We start from the raw sequence: 20,975 nt of genomic DNA, 5'->3' as shown, positions 1-20,975 counted from the left end.
TCGCTGGCTCTGGAGGAGTATCGATCCACTGGCGTATCGGAAATGACCACATTCCACCGGATTAGAGACGGCCCAATTCAGATCTGGGGGTCCTCCAATTTTTTTTATTTTTTTTATGAACAGTAATCTCCTCCGGTAAATAGTAACCCCCGATGAACAGTAACAAGCAGTAACCCAAATCCCCAATCGATGAACAGTAATCAGTGATGAACAGTGAATCTCCCCATTTTTTTTTGTAAGCTCGCCGGAACTCACGACGTAGCTCCGATCCTTTCCCACAGACGGCGCCAGTTGGTGAAACGAGAAACCAACACCTAAACTAGAAAGCAGTAAACGACACCGAATTTACGTGGTTCGGTCGAGAAGACCTACGTCCACGGGGTGTTGGGGATTTTTTCACTATACTTCGAGAGAATTACATTTTACAAGAGATGAATGAGTAAAAAATGAGATGATGCTCCTAACCCACTACTAAGTCTCTATTTATAAGCATGTAAATAAGCCTTAGGGCCTCAAGCCCATTCCCTAAGATAATTGGGCTTAAGCCCCTTTAATACATTGACCTTGGTCTGAGTCGCCTATGCTTGCTTGACTACGCCGGAAGCTCTATTATTTCTTTTACTATCCCAAGTCTTCCATTAAACCTGCACTGGTTAGCTTAATAATAATAATACTAATCATAAGCATAAATAGAAATGTTCCCATTATATAGTGCACAGCGCTGGTGCATATTTCAATCCTCATCACTCATAGATAGCAAAAAAATTATTTTTCGCAATTCATACCGTTATATAGTGAATTCATACGTGTTTTACCTAAAATTCATACATTTTTGCTGGTTTGTAGTTTTTATTTTAAGAGCTGTTTTTACTGTAGCCCTTATATATATTTATAAGAAAAACAATTTTAGAAATAGTAAGTTATTAGATTTGGGTGTCACATTTTTACCCCTAATTTCTTTCTTCTTTCAATTTCTACCCACAATTCCAATTCAGCCACCGCCGACATCTCCCTCGGCCTCTCTTCTCTTCCGGCGGTGATGAGACATGTTCGCTAATTTCTTAACACAACGCAAGTGCACGAGTGCAATTGTGAATAGTGGCAACCAAGGTCGAATCGACAAAGACCAATTAAAATCAGTTCATATCCTGGATTACTATTCTCTATTTGGACCGAAAAGATGAGTTTTTATTTTTAAACTAAATAAATAACCAACAGGAAAATAAATAAATCAAGCTACGAAACAGATATGAGAAGAATTTCTCAAGGCAAAGGTTTCAACAGATTCTCATAACTAACAAGTTCAATTCAATCATCAAGATGATTTCTAAGGCAATCTCAAAGCTAGTCTATACCCACTCTCATGGCATACAAACCGTTGATTATATGCAAGGCTATCGTCTTCGGTTCGCACTTCTAACATGAAACTCCTAAAAGCTCATAGGATTAGCGCCCTCACAAATATCAATTCCCTTTAGAATTAAAATAGATGTGTTCTATATATGTTCTTAGTTCAAGTAATAATTATCATCTCTCGATATCAAATTAAAACCTATGATTATGCTAAATTGGTGGTTAATCAATAAAGCAAACAATATAAACAAGAACATAAAAATGAATAACAATCTCGATTGATTGAATCAAACAGTCATAAATTCAAATCATGTTTACTCCCTAAACCCTGGGAAAAAATGATTCTAGCCACACATAAACATATGAACTAGAATCAAAGTCTCAATAAAATAGGAAAACATTCAACAATAAAAATCGTAGTAAAATCGAGAATCTTCAGTTCTTGCTCTGGCTCCGTTCTCCGTCTCTCACAGCTCCAAAAGATAGAAAATATGATAAAAGGTCCCTTCAATATGTTTCTGGGGAGTATTTATATGTCCTAGGTCTTGTAGCTCTCAAAAATACCCAAAATTGCGTGAACATGTAAAAATTCAGAAATTTGGGTGGAAAAACAGCATCTCGCGCGGCCCACAAGGTGTGCCCGCATGACGAAACAGAACTCCTGACAACTTTGCACATCGATTTTGTTTTGGCTCGTTCTCCCTCGTCCGAACTCCAATTTATGATCCGTTTGCGCTCACGAACTCCTCTCGAGACGTATTCAGCAAATTCTTCAAAATTATGCTTCATTATTTCTAAAAATTCGTTCAAACAACAAGCAAGTGACAAGTTCTTGACCATAAACCAATATAAGCTTAAATAAACCATCAAACACACAAAATCCTCAAAACTAAACATCAAAATTGACACACCAAGAGTTAAAAATGCATGTTTATCAAGGCCGCCGGTCACCTCTTCTTCGCTTGAGGCGGCTGCACCGGAGAGTGTTAAAGGGAACATCTATTTCCTCAAGTTCCTAAATCTTCTCAGATCCCCCGACCCCGAAACCAAAAAAGGGAAAACAACAACTTTCGGGAAATATTAGAATAGAGCAGTGCTCTGCTCTGTGACCTCCGTCCAATGCGCCGCTCACCTCCGCTCCGCCAACGACGCGCCTCTCCAGTCGCCATCCCCATCTCCAACATTCTTCACAAATTTATACGAAGCAAACACTTTAAAAGCCTGATTCTGCTTATTTAGAATATGATTTAAGCTGCCACAAGCTCTCAAAAACCCTCTTAATTGTCCTACAACTTTTCTTTTTGAATTTCTCTCCTTACACACACACCTTCCTCCCTGAATCTTGATTCGACCAAAGAAACCTTTCGACAAAAATGATAAGGTATTGAGTTTTTCTTTCATTATCAGTAAACATTAAAAAATGGAAGTTCTTACAATTACTCATTTTTTGAATCATGATTTTGTAATTGAATAAGAATTAGTAGATATATTTGCATATTATTTCGTTATTACTTGTTCTTTGATGCTTGTATATATATCTATTTAGTATACACATTTAAATTCTTTGAATAGGATGGGTCAAAATGATTTTGCTGCCGCCTCAAGCGAACAAGAGGTGACCGGCGGCCTCGTCACCGCCGGAAGAGAAGAGAGTCAGAGGGAGATGTTGGCGGTGGCTGAATTCGAATTGAGGGTAGAAATTGAAAGAAGAATTAAATTGGGGGTTAAAAAAAATTGACTAACGTTTGACTAAAAGAGGTTAGTCAAATGGGCTTAATTGATCGATTTTTCGGACTTTGGGGGCCTATTTGCACACACAGTGAGTATGTATAGCAATACGCTATAGAGGCCTATCTGCACCTTAACCCTTGTTAATATTATGAACTTAAAATAATAAATTCAAAATAACAAATTCAAAATAATAAAGCTAACGATCCTTTAGAACGGTTGTTATCTTAGAAAATTTAAAAAAATATACTCCTTCCGTCCACCAATTAAAGCCCCATTTGAGGTGTGCACGGAGACTAAGAAAACTGAAAAAAGTGTTGTGAATGAAATATAAGGGTAGTTGACTAAAGTGATAAAGTAGTTGACTAAAGTGTTAAAGGTATTGTGTGGTTGGTCCATGATGCGTCTTCGACTTTTGGGCCATTTGGCCCTCTTTTTTCCTTTATTTGTGTCAGTTCAGGTCTGTCCGGGGGAAAAACGAAGTTGTGAAGGAAGGAAGGTCAGTAGCGAAAACGGAAGAAAAGCGATCAGAATGGGCACTACCGAGCCCAGATTGCTAAGTCATGTTTACCAGCATGGAGCTTCGGCCAACAAGTACCTCTCCAATTCAACTTGGGGCATGGGAACCTGGAGCAACCACCTGGTATAAGCCACACCGATAAGAGCAGTCAGTCTGATCGCTACCAGAAGAAGCAGACAGCCAGAGCCATAAAAGGAAGGTCAATCTCGGGGATCTCATGGAACAAGCGGAAGGTTGAAGAAGAAACTGGAAGGATCGAAAGAATGGGAAGGTTTGACTAAGCTTGCAGCTGGACGCCATCTTCAATCAGGATCAATCAAAGATCGAACTAATTAAGGAAAGAAGATCCCGGCGAAGATTTGGAACCGGCGCAGCTAGGGTTAGGCCTCTACCATCCGGCAGTATAAAAGGCTAATGTTGTGCAGCGTGGAGAAGCTCTTGGAACCCCTTGAAACTTTTGCTACTTTAGTTATCACTTTAAGATCGCCGTGTGTGGCATCCAAAACATTTTACAATTCCGCATTTTCCCTTTTCCGTTGTGTTATTACTTTTGGACAAGTTCGAAGGCTTGAAGCCTAGGTACTATTTTATCTATTTCAGCATTTCATTTCGTTCTATCATGTGTTTAATTCTTTTTGCATTTATGAATTGTGTTATGTGTGAGTAATCCCCTTGGTGAGGTTTTAGGGGGTGGAAGTAATTGTTGTTAATATGTAAACATTCGTGAGGCACTTGTTCTTTCGGTTGAATCTCGTGGTTCCGGAAGGATCTGTTCGACATCATGGGCAGTAGGGGCCTAACGGGTGATCTCCGTTCGGTAAAACGCTGTCCATGTCAAGCAAAGGCCAGGACATACCAAAGTACAACAATTGGTATGCCCAAGACCGAGTAGCTGAGCAGCGTCAACAAAAGGCGTTGTAGATCCAGAAGGTGGGGAAAGGGTTGATGGGATACACTGCCCTCCCTCAGTCTTGGGCTTCTCTAGAGACCATCCATCAACTGTGACGAGGCATAAAGCCATGGTTATCAAACGAGGAAAGCAATCTCGGCGCCGTAGCATGTCTATGACTGGTCGGCTAACAAAGCCAGAAATAGTTGAGTCCAGGAGGCATGTGTCACTAAAAGCACGGAGTTGGGGACTTCGGGAGAGAAGGTTGGTGAGGGCCATACTTGGTGAGTAACGGGTATGACTACTACCTAAGGAGAAGTGAAGCACTGCCTTGTGACCGGGGATTGTGTGACCTTCGGACCAAGTGACCACAATGAGATCAACCATCCTATATGTGAAGTACAATTCCTTGAAACGCCCCAATGTCTTTGGGCCACGCCTTGGAATTGTATGGATCATAGACGGATCATCAGTGTGCCTATGACCGAAACAAATGTTAACAACAGTTATGACCTAACCGAATAACCTCACCCCTTGTTATTATTGATCTTGTTTATTTCTTGTGCAGAGTATACAGATTGAGAATTGTGACACCTCAGTTTGTCGTAGGAAAACAAAGCGGTTCATCACTCCCTGTGGGATTCGACCCTGCGCTTACCGCTAAGACTAAGTTCTTATCGTGAGAAGTAGGAGCGTGTATTGTCCGTACTGGGCTTACACAGGTATTTTGTCCACACCGCACGACGGGTGTGTGCCAGTCCACTAGTGATAAAATGTATAAAGGTAGTTGACTAAAGTAATAAAGTAGTTGACTAAAGTGTTAAAGGTGTTGTGTGGTGGTTCCACTAGTAATAAAGTGTAATAAATATAGAATATAAAAATGATAAAGTTGTTATAAGGTGGGTCCATTAGTGGCAAATGGTAGTAAATATAGAAAAAGAAGAAGACTAAAAAAGTACAAAAAGCACAATAGAGCTTTAATTGGTGGACAAAAATTTAAGTGCAAGTAGGACTTTAATTCGTGGACGGAGGGAGTTTGTAATTATTAATTTCGGTCGTAGTGTAAGTATAAATGGTCTTACGCCCGCCTTGGTAACGACCGAAATTTTCGCTCGGATCATCAGGTTGCATAAGAGCATATAATATTGTAAAAAGGAATTGAGTATACTAAGTACATCCGAGAATCTTCGAAGTGATGAGAGAGAATATTATAATTGGAGTTTTTCATATGTATCGTTCGGCGAAGGAAGCCGCACGTGACACATTGAGCAACCTATGAGGGGGTCTCTTGATTTTTCTAGTTGGCTTAGGAACATGGCACGGAATGACATTGAGTAATACATATTCTTAGCATTCCGCTAAAAAAAAAAAGAGTAAATCAAGTACTAGGAGCTTTAAAGCAATAAATATCTGTACAAATTTCATTTGAAATGAAAGTAGATTAAACTTCAGTTGATAAAAGGGCATCCATTACATGTTACGTTGTTTGTTTTTAATGAGGGTATGCTGCTTGTCCAGAGTAATTAAGCTAGTAAAAGCAATCGCTATAGCAGAAACTGGAAAATGGGCAAGATCAGCAAAAAGTGCTTCTGTCGTCCCTGCAATAATAGTAATTAGAATGCTTGAAAACATAAGATGATCATGTAAATGACTGTGTGTATATATATGTATTTGCACGTGCGCATGAGACAAAGAAAGAGAGGGACAAGATGAAAACCAGCTTCATAAATCTTGAAGAAACCAATAGTTAGGACCATTGTCCCTGAAAAAGAATACATTAACTACTGTAAAAAAAGAGATGCTCACAGACAGGTGAGAATCGGGTTAAATTTTGATCAATGTCATGAGAGCTAATGTTTTGATCCCTCATGTTTCCAAATTGTTCTAGTCTCTAGCTAGGCAGATTGAAATTGAATCCAAGATGACCTTGCTTTATTAAATTATAGCATTTACATGCACGGAAAACGTTTTTATATTTTTATATTTATATAAAATTGATACCAATTTAATTATTATATTTATAAATATAATAAAAAAATAATTTTATGAAAAGTCATAATGTGAGCAAAAAGAACAAAACAAAAAAAAGAAGATTTTTTCACAAAAAGATGAGAGATAAGAGATAATTTTTTAAAAAATTTAATCTTTAAATAAAGGGCGAAGGTGCAGATTCCCCCCTGAACTACACCCCCCTAGAGCTTTTAGCCCCCCATACTCGGTCAAAGCGCGTTGACCTCCCCAAAGTCTCGGAAGAAGGGTGCAAATAAGTCCCTCCATTAAACGGCGTTTAAACGCCGTTTTCTTTAATCTTTTTTTTTTTTAATTTCTAATGGGTCCCACTCCTCTCTCTTTCTCTCTTCTCCACTGCCATTGTCATCTCTTACGGGATCTCCGACGAAGATGTCGCCCTGCATCTCTCACTCTTCTCCAACCCTTCGCCATCAACTGCCACGGAACCGCCACCTGGGATTCCATAGCTTCGATCTTCAGAAGAGGACATCGGAGGCGGTGGACGCGGAGGCTTGCTGGTAACGGCGGCGGCTTCACTTCTGTTGGGTAGATTCAGGGAGAAAAGGGAAGCAGGGGCGGTGGGGGTTTTGTGAGCAGAGGGAGGCGGCGGCATCTCCGCCGTCGCCGAGGAAGGAGACGGCGCCGCGTGGGGCGGCGTCGATACCCAGATCGAAGAGTGGAGTCGGGAGGGGGGAGGGGGATTCAGGCGGCGTGGTCGTTTGAGATACGGACGGCGGCAGCGATTGAAGAGGAACGGTTGAAAGAGTGACGGGTTGCGGCTCTCTGCAACTGCCGGAGTCGGGCACGCGGCGACGTTTGGCTCCGCCTGCTGCTGTCGTCTGCCAGAGGAAAGAGATGTGTGGTGTGCGTTTTCAGTTTGTGTGTGTGTGTGTCGTGTGGCAGCTTGAGGGAGAGAGCATACGCGAGAGAGAGGGAAGTCAGGGCGGCGGCGGCCGGCGCTGTCTACCCTACCGGAGAAGAAGAGAGGGGGCTGTGAGTAGAGTGGTGGGCCCGCTTGAAAATAAAAAAAAAATTAAGAGAGACGGTGTTTAGACGCCGTTTCACCCTAGGACCTAATTGCACCCTTCTTCCGAGACTTTGGGGAGGTCAACGCGATTTGACCGAGTATGGGGGGCTAAAAGCTCTAGGGGGTGTAGTTCAGGGGGGAATATGCACCTTCGCCCTTAAATAAATGTAACTCTTACATTTTAAACCAAATATTAACATAAAACATATCAAATTAAAGTTCATATCGTGATATTTAATTAATTTGATATGCATATTAAATATTTGGGCAAATATCATGAAAATCCCTGAAGTATACCCGTTTTATCAAAAATACCCTGAAACTTTCAAAATGTTCTCTAAACCCTCAAAGTATCAGGTTTTTATCAAATATATCCCGCATCTATTTTTCAGTCACAAAAAACGTGACGTGGCTCGCCTGGTGCCACAATATAATTTATATTCTATTTTTTAAAAATGCAATGGCAAAAACGACGTCGTTTCGTACCATATCATTAAAAAAAAATCACTCTGAAATTTAAAATTCACTCCTATCGTGTTTGAAATTCACGCTAATAACCTAGAATTAGGGATAAACACGATAGAATATGGTATGAAACGAAGTCGTTTTTTCCATGTTATTTAAAAAAAATATAATATAAATTACATTGTGTCATCCGGCGAGCCGCATCACGTTTCTGGTAACCGAAAAATAGATGCGGGATATATTTGATAAAAACCTGATAGTTTGAGGGTTTAGAGAACATTTCGAAAGTTTCAGGGTATTTTTGATAAAAATGGGTATAGTTCAGGGGTTTTCATGATATTTACCCTAAATATTTTATAAATAGTCGAATTTCACAATTTTAGAAAGAAATAAAATAAAAAAATAAGAACATACAGAAAAAGGAATAAATAAAAATTATACTTTACAAATAAACCTTCAATTTTATTATAACTACAAAATTGTCATTTATTAATTTTGAAATTAAATATTACATTCTTAATATATTATAAATTAGTATTATGTAAATATAAATTTCTAAATTATTTACAACGAATGCCTATAAATTGTACACACACACACACACACACACACACACACATATATATATATATATATATATATATATATATATATATATATGGTGGGGTTAATATAGAAACCCCCCTTAAGATGAAAACTAGGAACCTAATCATGACCCTTTAAATTTTAGATCTAGTGGTTAGGATTTATTCACTTAAAAACACGCCTATTTTCTAGTGATTAAGTTGATAGTGCCGTCCTTTTCTTTTCAATTAATTAGAAGGTTAGTTAAGTCTTTTATAATATTCTTATTTAATTAAAGAGCCATTAACAGCAGTGAAATTTATTTGTTCATTGTTCCACGCCTATTTCAATGCACCAAATCAATCTATGCATTTGTAATTTCAGCTATGCAACATAATAAAATAACTATGCATTTACAAATATCTGGTGTGTACTATTAACATTATCTAATTAAACACGTCTATTTGTTCCACGCCTATTTTAATTGTGTTGCATTCCATTTTATTTTATTGCATAATTAATTATGTCATTTATTATAATTATAAGTAGATTTCATGTGCACAGTAAATTAAAATCATTGCACATATTTGTGAATGCATATGCAGCTTCAGATACTAACTATGCAATTAAAATTGATACACTATGCATTTCAATTTTTTACTTGTGCAACACTGGACACTACATCAACTATGCAATTTCAGATACCAACTATGCATATGCAATTAAAATGAACACATTATGCATTTATATTTTTCATTTGTGCAACATAGTACACTACAACAACTATGCAGCTTCAGATACCAACTATGTTTAATGCAACACAAAAATGATTCATGCAACAGTGATAAAATAATTATGCAACACAATAACATGTTATGCAACTATATATTTACTATGCAATTGTATGCATTCACACATATGTGCAATGATTTTAATTTACTGTGCACATGAAATCTACATATAATTATAATGAATGATATAATTAATTATGCAACAAAATAAAATGGAATGCAACACAATTAAAATAGGCATGGAACAACTAGACGTGTTTAATTAGATAATGTTAATAGTACACACCAGATATTTGTAAATGCATAGTTATTTTATTATGTTGTATAGCTGAAATTACAAATGCATAGATTGATTTGGTGCATTGAAATAGGCGTGGAACAATGAACAAATAAAATTCACTACTATTAATGGCTCTTTAATTAAATAAGAATATTATAAAAGACTTAACTAACCTTCTAATTAATTGAAAAGAAAAGGACGACACTATCAACTTAATCACTAGAAAATAGGCGTGTTTTTTAAGTGAATAAATCCTAACTACTAGATCTAAAATTTAAAGGGTCAAGATTAGGTTCCTAGTTCTCATTTTAACAGAGGTTTTTATTAGAACCACTTCCTATATATATATATATATATATATACATATAATTCATTATGGAATTTTAAATGATTATAATGTGTTTAATTATTTTAAATTCATTTTTTATAATATATCAAATTAAAGCTTGTATCATGATCTTTAATTCAAGATCCATATTGCATATAATTTCATGAACGCGGATTTTAAAAAATAATGAAATTAAAGATAATAAATTAATAAATATACAATTTTTTTATGCACAAAATTATGTGATATTTCCACTTTCATAAATCCAAATGCAATTTATCAATCTATTGCATGAATCAAAGCAGTTTTTTGGTGCCCCTTTCTTTCAAACGTGGGACATGTAATTTTAATTAAGTTAGTTTACTTAATTTTTGCATATATACAATAGGGTCGCATTCAATGGAGACCATTTCTTATATAGAGAATGAAGACCAAATCAAGGCCATTCATCTCAATCCAATCAATGATCCAGATTATTTCATCATTTGATTTTTCATGTAATTAAATAATGGTTAATTACATTTATTTAATCCAGAAAGGGCAAAAACGTCCACTCAAATCTACTGAAATATGGGATCCCATTGAACAAATCCCGAAAATTCATCTTTTTCCATTCTGGGACCTAATCCGTCAATGAACATAATAGATGAACATTAGTATGTTCATTGTTTTCCTACGAACATTTCGACGAACATCAGTATGTTCATTGGTTTTTTTACGAACATATCGACGAATATCAGTATGTTCATTGGTTTTTCTACGAACATATCGACGAACATCAATATGTTCATTGGTTTTCTACGAACATATTAACGAACATCAGAATGTTCATTGATATTTTCTACGAACACTTCATTGACGATATGCAGATCTGCAAATCCGGCGACGGCGCGGCACGGCGGTCGCCACCACGAGCGTTCTACCATTGTCGTCTTCATCGGCTTCACCCTGACGACGCCGGGGCAGCACAACCTCGAGAATCCTCCGCCTGCGACGCCGACGGAGCAGCAGAAGGAGGAGGAGGAGATGGAGGCGATAGGGGATGAAGGCGGTGGAAGGGAGAATGGAGGGGATGGCAGCGGAGCAGAAGCGGCGGAGCAGCAGAGATGGGGAGGCGGCGGAGCAACAGGGGATTGGGGGAGGCGGCGGGAGAGGGGGGAGAGTGATTGAGAGAGAGAGAGCGTGAATGAGAGAGAGTGAGTGAGATTAGGGTTAAATAGAAAATGACATGCTTAACCTTTTGATTATAAAATAAATTAAAATTAATAAATTTAATCAATTAAATTACCACCATTAGATTAAGTTAGATCAAGGAACCAGATTTGGTCTTCATTCTCTATATAGAGGAGTGGTCTCCATTGAACTCTCCCCTATACAATAAGCCATTATTTTTCAAATAAATTACAAAATCGTCATTGAAATCAATTTGAAATTGATTTCAAATTGGAAACTCCCTTTTTAATATAGTACTAGCATTTGCATCCCGTGCAATGCACATGATTTTTTTATTTTTTATATTTATATATAAACTAATACTAATTTAATTACCATATTCATGAATATAATAAAAATTAATTTTTAACTAAATATATTTGAATTTAATATTAAAAAATAAAAAAGAATTTACAATTCTAAAATTTGATATTATGAAAAGAAAAAAAATAAGTTAAGAAAATACTAATAAAAAAGAATTAAGAATATTTTTTTTTCAAAAACATGAGAGAGGAGAGAGAAATTTATAAGATTTTAATATTTAAACAAATTTAATTTGTATATTTTAAATCAAATATTTTTACATAAAATATATCAAATTATCGTGATCTTTAATTTGATATGCATATTAAATATTTTATAATTAATCGAATTTCACAATTTTGGAAAGAAATTAAAACAACAAATCAAAAGTTAAAGAAATGGAAAATAAAAAGAACAATATAGTTAAAATGTAAACTTTTAATTTTATTATAATTACAAAATTGTCACTCAAATTTGAAATTGATTTCCAATTGAAAACTGCTTTTTTAATATAGTATAGATGCTAAACATCCTAAAATATGAGTTAAATTGATCGAATACTCATATGATAATTAAGTAAAGGAATTTAGTCTAATATACTTCATTTTGAGTGGATATTATAAGATTAAATATGTGCAGGACCACTTGCCAATCTAATGACCAATTTAGTCAGTAACATGGCTTCAAGTTTACTAGTAGTATATATAAGGGTTAATTGCATGAAAATACACGAACTTTAATCCCAATTTCATTTTGCACATGACTTTTAAAACTTACATTTTAAATCATGACCTTTACATTCCTTCCAATTTTTCCTTAAAATTGAGCTCCGGCCATCGGAGAGGCTGATGTGGCGCCTATGTGGCAGCCGGGCACGTGCCATGTAATTCGCCGGAAAATAACCTATACATCGTCGTTGTTAAAAGAGTAAAAACGGCGTCGTTTTCGTCCAAATCGTAGAATTAGGTTTAAATATCACAAAATGACCCAATTTCCTCACATTTGAATCATATGTCGTAGACTAGGGTTCCTCACCAACCTCACCAAATGTCGACTTCATCTGCGACTTCCGGCCAAGTTCAGTTAGGCACGAACGCAGGGGGGTGCAATTGTAAAATGTCGGTCAAAAAATCGATTTCGAGGACCAGCAGGAATCCTGGGCGTGAATTTTTCTGTTGTGCTTATGGCTCGGTATGTGGTTTTCCTAATTAATCGAATTTTAATTTGTTCTTCACCTCCTATTGAAAACTTGTCTTAATCATTCGAATTTTGTTGTAGTGTGACTATTTTCAATGGGTTGATTCTCATTCAATTCCACTATCTTCTCAATTTCAACATGTAAACTGTATGGAGAAGATAAACTTTTGGATTGGGGAATACTTCAAGATTTCCGAGTCAAATGCTGTCTTCTTGAAGCACAACCATGATCTAAGAGTTGAACTCTCCATTTTGGAAGCTGCAAAGAAGGGAAATGACAGACACATTCGAGCTCAACGTATTGTAATTGCAGGCCTTTTGGTGCTTGTGTTAGGTTTAATGTTTAGATAGATTGGAGAATGACAGGCTTGTACTCCTAATTTGCAGATGCTATTTTCAGTATTTGGTGGATGAATGCCTGAAATATGGCCATTTTGTATGTGTAATCTTGTTTCAATTATGTATGAATGCCTGAAAAATGGCCATTTTCTATGCTTGAATTGATGCATCAATACCAAAACAACAAAGCTGCATTCATAATGTGAATTGTTATAAAACAATAACCAAATATTCCTTGTCCATCAACAAAAACCATCAACTGTTATATTTCACTAACCAAACATCTGCTGCAAATACCATTACATAACTATCATCAAATAGCAAGTAAGTCTTGTCCATGAACAAAAGACCAAGTAAAACTTCTCAATTAAACTGCCTAAGTGCCTTCACTTTCTTGTGTTGGAGCTTCATAAGTTGGACCATCTTGTGTGTTGGAAGATCCTACACCAGATGCTAAGCTTCCACTGGTAGACGACCTTGTGTTGGGACGGGGTGGTACGAAGGTTGCTCTGGCACTCCTTGAAGACATCTACATGTGCAATTAATACCAGTTACTAACATTCTAATAAATGATCAATATATGCAGTTAAACAAGTTAGATTCTTACATTAACATATATATTTCCAGTCCCTTGAGCAACATATGCCCCCATCCCCTTCAAAGCTATAGCTCTCTCTCTCTCTCATGACTGTGCTTGTGGAAGCTACAACATGAGTTGTAGAGTGCAAGGTCGTGGCTGGACCAGTAGAAGTTGGAGTTGGTGCTGAGTCTTCATTGTTGGCAGATGTAGCAGTCTTCTTGGTGGTGCGCCTCTTCCTTTCCTTAGCTGGCCTCTCACTGCAGGTGAGAGGATGCTTCCTAGGCCTTCCTCTTGGTCTCTGTAACCAATCATTCACATAGGTTATTTAGGTTTTACAAGTGCTAGCAAAACTGAATCACTGAAAACTAAAATTCATACCTGGTTTGCATCATCTTTTTCCACAGCCTCATTTTTGCAGGTTCTTGCATTATGCCCAACCTGGAGACACTTCTGACAAGTCATTCTAAGCCCAACTCTTTTCAGCCTTGTAGAGTTGTGTGGATCTCTCTCATCAATATCCCTCTTTCTCTTCTTTTTAGGCCTTCCTGGCATAGACTTAATCATAGGAGGCTCTACTGGATAACCCACACCCTTTGGCCACATTTTTTTACCATTGATAGGTTCTAGAGCATATGCATATGCCTTCAAATACTTGTCCACAGAATAGCACTCATTCACATAGTCAGTGGGCTCTTCCTTCATGAAGTGTAGGGCTGCAACCGCATGTTTACATGGTATCCCACAGAGATCCCATTGCCTACAGCTACATGTTCTATCCCCCAAATGGACTATGAGTCTATCTTCATAACAAGACACTTCAAATTTACCCCCTAAACCAGGATGGGCACGGCAGATTCTTACATCATGCTTAAGTTTTTCAAGTTTCTTCTTAATATTAGGACAAAGCCTATCTGTAGACCCTGTAACCAATCCCAATTTCTTGTACTGTCTTTCTCTCAATGCTATTCTAATATCCTCTAGCATTGTAATGATATGCTTAGCCCTAGCTTTGACAATATAACCATTGAATGTCTCTGAGACATTATTGTCAATCATATCAGACACACAAGCAGTTGAAACAAAAGACCTACAGAACCTGTGGTATTCCCTGTCCATGAAGTCATTGTATGCTGCTTCACTTTCAGATTTCATCTCCTCCATTGCTACTTCAAATTCTGCTTGATAAGTTGCCCTACATGCTCTCAGCAAATGGTGCAAGACATGTCACTGCATTTTCAAGCCCCTGCAATATCAAATAACATATATGTTTCAGAAATAATCAAATAACTTGAGCAAAATGTGAAAACTACTAAGCAAACGTACCTTCTGTTGATCTGAGATGAAGCTCAGACCAAGACCATCTGTTATTCCCAACTCCTCAAGCAAAATTTTCAGAAACCATTTCCAACATTCTTCATTCTCAGTTTCTAAAACCGCCCATGCCACTGGAAACATCTGGTTGTTTCCATCTTTGGCAACAGCACATAAAAGTGCACCCCCCAAGTAAGTCTTCAGAAAACACCCATCCAGTCCCAGAATCTTCCTACAACCCTCCATGAATCCTTTTCTTAGAGCACTGAACCCAATATAAAGCCCTCTAAATACAGAATCATCTCCTCAAAGAAGCTCAAACCTGCCTTCCCTATCCACCCTTATTAACTCAGACATGTATGATCGCAATGAGTTGTAATGACTCTTCACTGACCCCCTTAACAACTCTAGGGCATGTGCTTTTGCCCTGTACAGTCTCCCTAATGAAGGTTGGATAGAGAACCTGTTATTAACATCTATTGCCATCTCCTGTATCTGCATACATGGTCTAAGTCTAAACACCTCCACATATTGTCTAGCTAGCCATTGTAGTCTGCTAATTTATTGTGAATGTCAAAGAGATAAGTATGCTCTCCAATAACAACCTTCAGAGCAAAAGTTTGCTGCTCTTTGATTAAAGAGCCATAGCACCTCCACACACATGGTGCTTTACATCTTGCATCCAACTGTTTTTTACTTACTCTCCTAAACTTCATAGGAAACCCCTTCAGAATTGCCCAGGTTCTAAGAGCCTCTTTGCATTGGAACCCATTCTCAAACCTTAACCCAATCCTCACTGACAAATCACTGTGATTGCATCTAGGGTCATACATAACTCTAGGCAATCTCTTAGCCCCCCCATCCTCATCTGTAGAGTCTGAAACAACATCCCCATCAGATTGGTCATAATCAGAATGCATATCATCCCCTCTCTCAACATTGCTCTCATCTTTGTCCATAGACCTACCCTCACTCATCAAGGTATCCTCCTGCAAATTTAGGGGTTCCATTTCTGCCACCACACCTTCATCAAGCCTAATGTTCAATCTTGCCTCTCTATACTCTTCATCATCACTGCCCAATTCACTATCACCTAAACTGTCATCTGTCTCATAATGCTCTCCCTCTTCATTAGGAGCATAGTCAGAGTCCTCAGGATCTGTCTCTATTATGACCTCATCTACTAACTCATATACCTTACTCTTATATCTTTTAGAAACAGGTGACCTACCCAATTTTTGCTTCCCCTTACCCAACTTTTTTGGTGTACTCTCAACTGCCTCACTACCCTTTCCCATATCTAAAGTTTTCTTGCTCCTAGTGATTGGAGAAGTAGGAACATCTAAAGCCTTCTTCATACCTCTAGTTAGTGGTGAATTCTTCCCTATTACACCTACATGCTCTTTGCCATTTCCCTTACCCACAACATCTGACTTCTCTTTACCCTTTCCCACTGCATTGTCTTTACTCACAACATCTGACTTCTATTTGCTTTTACTCTCCTGTTCAACAGTTTTATCACTACCCATTTTACCATTATCTACATACACACTACAAAATGCATTTTTGCTGAGACTGATTTTTAGCATTTTCATAACATCAGCATCATTCTGTAAATCAAAAAATGCTAGCGTCGTGGGAGCTTTCCAAGCAAGACGGTCCCAGCTAACATAACCTAATTCACCAACCAATTCAAGCAAATCAAAGTAGCCAAATCTATCTTTATCTGCCGTTTTCAAAATTGAACTGCCCCCAAGATATAATCTTGCACACCCAACATGAGTAAAATTCCCCCCATGATGTATATAAACCCCAAATTCATCACTGCATCAAATTACCAACAAATCAAATAATTCAGAATTTACCCAAACTAATTCGTACATGAAATTCGAGAAAATCATAAAAATTGCCAAGTAATTGAACACGAAAAAGCCTAATTCGTACTAATTGACAAACATTTAAAAGGATTTCACTACGAACTAATGGACAAAACAAAAAGAGGCGCGAAGTGAAGAAAAAGAACCCTACCTGTCTGCCATTGATGCCTTAAATTAGCCTCGATTTGTGGCTTAAATGCCACGTTCTCCACTGTAGCTGGGACCACTTCGAATAAACAATCGCCTTCCTGTAATCGTTGACCATCAACGATGGGTGAAAATGGCGTCTCCTTCGTAATTTTACAACTGTAAAATTACAATGCCCTAATTTGAGGGTTTAATTGGAAATGGTGGTGGAAACGACATCGTCCGCTAGCTAAACGCGGTGTTTTGTCACACACAGTCAAAACGACGTCGTGTTCATTGTGGCACGTAGGTTTAATTAAAGACATGTCAGACGAATATGTGGCACATAGGCGCCACATCAGCCTCTCCGATGGCCGGAGCTCAATTTTAAGGAAAAATTGGAAGGAATGTAAATGTCATGATTTAAAATGTAAGTTTCAAAAGTCATGTGCAAAATGAAATTGGGACTAAAGTTCGTGTATTTTCATGCAATTAACCATATATATAATGGATTAGTTGTTGGATATAACACTATTTTCTCTTGTGCTCACCTTTCTCTTGATAGCTTTAGATAAAGTAAAATAGATAAATAATCATGTTTTATTTAAGCGTTTGATAGCAATATTGATTAACAAGAAGGCCCGCATTAAAGGAGAGACCCGCTCTTATATCACTGTTTCACTGAGAAATTTAATATCTCCTCCACTAGTATTATTTATCTAGATTTTATTTATTTAAGTTTTATTTATCACCCTTTATCTCAATTTTATACCAAACACACGGGTAACTTGTTTGATATTACCCCATGAAAACAAGTTCTCCATTGTGCCATAACCACTCATGGAACAACCGTCAACTACCTAATGGAACATTAATTGTGTAATTAAATAGTACTCCTTAATTAGGCAGGCCAATTAAATCATTTTAATTAATTTCGTGCATAAATGGATAAATCATCTAATTCACTTTATTATGTACAAAGTAACAGATATGAATATGATCCTCTCTGTAAGACTAGTAGCTAAACATCCTAAAATAGTAGTACTATGAATTAATTTAGATGATAAGCCTTAATTTCAAAAATAAGCTTTGGCAAACCTTTTAAGATCCTCTTGCGTGACATTATATATTGCATATATAAATTAAAAAATAAATTTGCCAATGTTAGGGTGTATATTTTTCTTATTCAAACAAGTCGAATCTATGTATATAATAATGGCAAATTACACTGTTATAATGAACTCATAAAAACTTGATAAATGAAGTGCCATGTAACTCAATAGAAACATAAAAATATATATAAAGATACATATATAGATGGTTACAACTTACAACATATGTATTTTGCTTCAATAATTATATATATATATATAGACGAATAAAGTAGTTGTAGAATCTATTAATTAATTATGATGTACTTCACCTACTCGATCTCATATCATAGTAATAATTAATGTCAAGGCTCACCCCTCTCTTGAATCCTCACCATGAACCCCCCTTTCATCTTCGAAGTAAAATCCGAGACATACACCGGCGCCACGCTTTCCTCCGCCGGCAGCACCCTGAACCGCCGCAGGATTCCGGCAGCCACCCTCTTCATCTGCAGGAACGCCATATCCTTCCCCAGGCAAATCCTGGGCCCCGCCTGAAACACCGGATAAGTGTAGGGATCCCGGCCGACGAAGCTCCACTTGCCGCCGGCATGCTCGAGCCACCGCAGGGGGCGAAACTCCGCCCAATCGGGGCCCCACACCTTCTCCACCCGCCCCATGGCGTAGGGGTGGTAGCTTATCCTCGTCCCCTTCTTGACCACCGTGCCGTCGGGTAAAACGTCGTCGCATGAGGCCGATTTGGTACTGACCGGCACCGGCGGATACAGCCTCATGGCCTCGCAGAGCGCCGCGTGTGTGTACACCATGCTCTTCACCTCGTCGTAGCTGCCGCCGTCGTCGGACTCCCTCCCCTGCTTTATCTCTCGGAGTATCTCCTCCTCAACCTCCGGGTGGCTCGACAGCAGCCAGAAGAACCACGTCAGCGCCGCCGACGTCGTGTCTCTTCCGGCCAGGATGAAGCAGACCACCACGTCGGTCACAAAGTCCTCGTCGGAGTTGCCGGAGCTCAGGAATCTCGACAGGAGATCCTCCGATTCCAGCGACGATTTCCGCCGCAGCTCCTCCTTCTTCTCCCTCGTGATCCTCTTGGCGAATTCGCGGATCTCGCCGACCTTCTCCCTCAGCTGCTTCTCCTTCCCGACGCCTAGGGCGCGCTTCATCTTCCACAGGAAAGGAATGTTGGAATTGAACCTCTCGCTGATGAGGTGGAGCGCCTCGTCGAACACCACCGCGAATTCCACCTCCGGCAACGACGGCAGCAGGTACGCCGGATCGTACCCGAAGGCGATCCGGCAAATGTTGTCGAACGCGAACCTCTGGAGAATGTCCTGCAAATCAACGGCGGCGGCGCTGGAGGCGGCGATTGCGAGGGTGGGGACCAGTCGGTCGGATAATTCGCTGTCGACGACGGTCTCGACGAATTTGCGGAGGGACCTGGTGTTGAACTGGTGGCTGGCGAGCTGGCGCTGGAATTTCCAGGTGTCGCCGTCGGCGTTGAAGATGCCGTCGCCGAGGAAGTCGGAGAGGATGGTGCGGAAGGTGGCGCCCTTGGGGTAGTTGTAGAAGTGGTTTTTGAGGATGTGCTGGACATTGGCGGCGTTGGCCGTGAACATCTGCCGGTAACCAAGGGGCCGGTGGAGCGTGAAGGTGAGCGTCGGCGTGGAGATGATCATGTCGGAGATCCACTGCACGCGCCGCTCCTTGTTCTTCCATATGGTCAGGATGGACCCCACCACCGGGTAGGTTTTTGCGGCGGAGTTAGGGTTAGGGTTTTTGAGGAGGAAGATCAGAATGAGTGGGAATGCCATGGAGATGGAGAGGAAGAGGAGAGTTGAGAACTGGAGATCCACCATATTTTTATTTTTTTAATCTTTATTTTGAAAATGTGATATTGAAGATTTTGGTTGTGGACGGATATTGCATGATCTTGAGAAATTATGTACATTTATAGTAATGCAACCATACTACAAGTCTACTGCGCGCCACGACTGCATGCAGCAGATTCTTCAAACAAAACTTCTTGCAATCCTTATTTATGTCATGTTAGCAAGCTAGGAAGTTGATTTTTAATTTCATTTAATCCGTCCGTACCTCATAAATATGCATAGTTAATCACGTCACGAATTTTAATAAAAAGTTATTTGAAGTATTGATAGTAGAAATTGTTATTCTATATATCCAAATTAATTTAATTCAAATTAATAGCCTAGCCTACACTCTCCTTCATTATTTTTTTCATTATCACTTTTTTTTTCCTCATGTGAAATGTAGATATGTATCGCTTTACATCGTGCATTAACTCCAAATTTTTGGTATCTCTTCTTCCATTTTTTCTTGTTATTAATACCAAGTTAATTAGGTATATGTAATTATGTTTTAGTATTTAATTTCAATCTAATTAGTTAATTAATAATTTTTTAATTATTTTGTTTGGATAATTGTAATTACTTTTTTGAATTAAAATTACAAGAGATATCTAAATATAATCAAATAAGCAACCCGTACGCAGACATGACCTCTACACCACACAAATGTGAAGCATAACCGCACACAGACGGGACAACTACCCACACAAAAGTAGAAAAACAACACCGCACACATGCGAGATTGAACAGTACCTCTCACAAAGGAGAGTCTCTGGATATATCAGTTTTGCCACTTGAGCTAGGTCTCATTGGCATTAGGGGTGGCAAATCGTGCGGGTCGGATCGCTATCGGGTCGACCTGATATCAACCCGACCTGATAAGGCCAAACCCGAACCCGACCTGATAAGGGAATGCTAAAACCCAACCCGAACCCAACCTGATACAGCTAAACCCGAACCCAACCCGAATCCGATTACAACCCGATATGAATCGGGTTGACACGACCCGATAGCGACACGATAACGACACGATCTGATTACAACCTGATAAGAAATGCCTATTTAATATCATATACTTCTTGCAACAAAAAACAAAAT

The 20,975-nt window shown here is 38.6% G+C and overlaps 2 protein-coding genes and 1 long non-coding RNA gene across 3 annotated transcripts; 1 reads left to right on the top strand and 2 right to left on the bottom strand.

The window, feature by feature from the left end:
- Window positions 1–12,520: 12,520 nt before the first annotated feature.
- Window positions 12,521–13,159, top strand: LOC131014163 (uncharacterized). The gene is made up of 2 exons (XR_009098092.1): window positions 12,521–12,661; window positions 12,749–13,159. It is a non-coding gene; the product is annotated as an uncharacterized LOC131014163 (long non-coding RNA).
- Window positions 13,160–13,196: 37 nt separating this feature from the next.
- On the bottom strand, window positions 13,197–14,808 carry LOC131014162 (uncharacterized). The gene is made up of 3 exons (XM_057942047.1): window positions 13,965–14,808; window positions 13,614–13,884; window positions 13,197–13,535 (listed from the first exon to the last, which is right to left on the bottom strand). Exons 1-2 carry the CDS (start codon window positions 14,745–14,747, stop codon window positions 13,615–13,617), a joined length of 1,053 nt encoding a protein of 350 aa, XP_057798030.1. The 5' UTR covers window positions 14,748–14,808; the 3' UTR covers window positions 13,197–13,535; window position 13,614.
- A 3,344-nt stretch (window positions 14,809–18,152) lies between these two features.
- Window positions 18,153–20,042, bottom strand: LOC131014161 (cytochrome P450 94A2-like). The gene has a single exon (XM_057942046.1). The coding sequence runs from the start codon at window positions 19,863–19,865 to the stop codon at window positions 18,357–18,359; it is 1,509 nt and encodes a 502-aa protein (XP_057798029.1). The 5' UTR covers window positions 19,866–20,042; the 3' UTR covers window positions 18,153–18,356.
- Between the last annotated feature and the right edge of the window lie 933 nt (window positions 20,043–20,975).

This window comes from Salvia miltiorrhiza, chromosome 3, assembly GCF_028751815.1.
Source record: "Salvia miltiorrhiza cultivar Shanhuang (shh) chromosome 3, IMPLAD_Smil_shh, whole genome shotgun sequence".
NCBI lineage: Eukaryota > Viridiplantae > Streptophyta > Magnoliopsida > Lamiales > Lamiaceae > Salvia > Salvia miltiorrhiza.
Note: the sequence above shows the minus strand (reverse complement) of the source record. Positions and strands in the feature narration are given on the sequence as shown.

Excerpts from the sequence above, each read along its gene's own strand:
- LOC131014162 (XM_057942047.1), bottom strand. The coding sequence starts at position 14,747 with ATGGAGGAGATGAAATCTGAAAGTGAAGCAGCATACAATGACTTCATG. Across the intron at positions 13,885-13,964 it reads AAAAAGATGATGCAAACCAG|AGACCAAGAGGAAGGCCTAG; the intron begins GTATGAATTTTA and ends GATTGGTTACAG.
- LOC131014161 (XM_057942046.1), bottom strand. The coding sequence starts at position 19,865 with ATGGTGGATCTCCAGTTCTCAACTCTCCTCTTCCTCTCCATCTCCATG.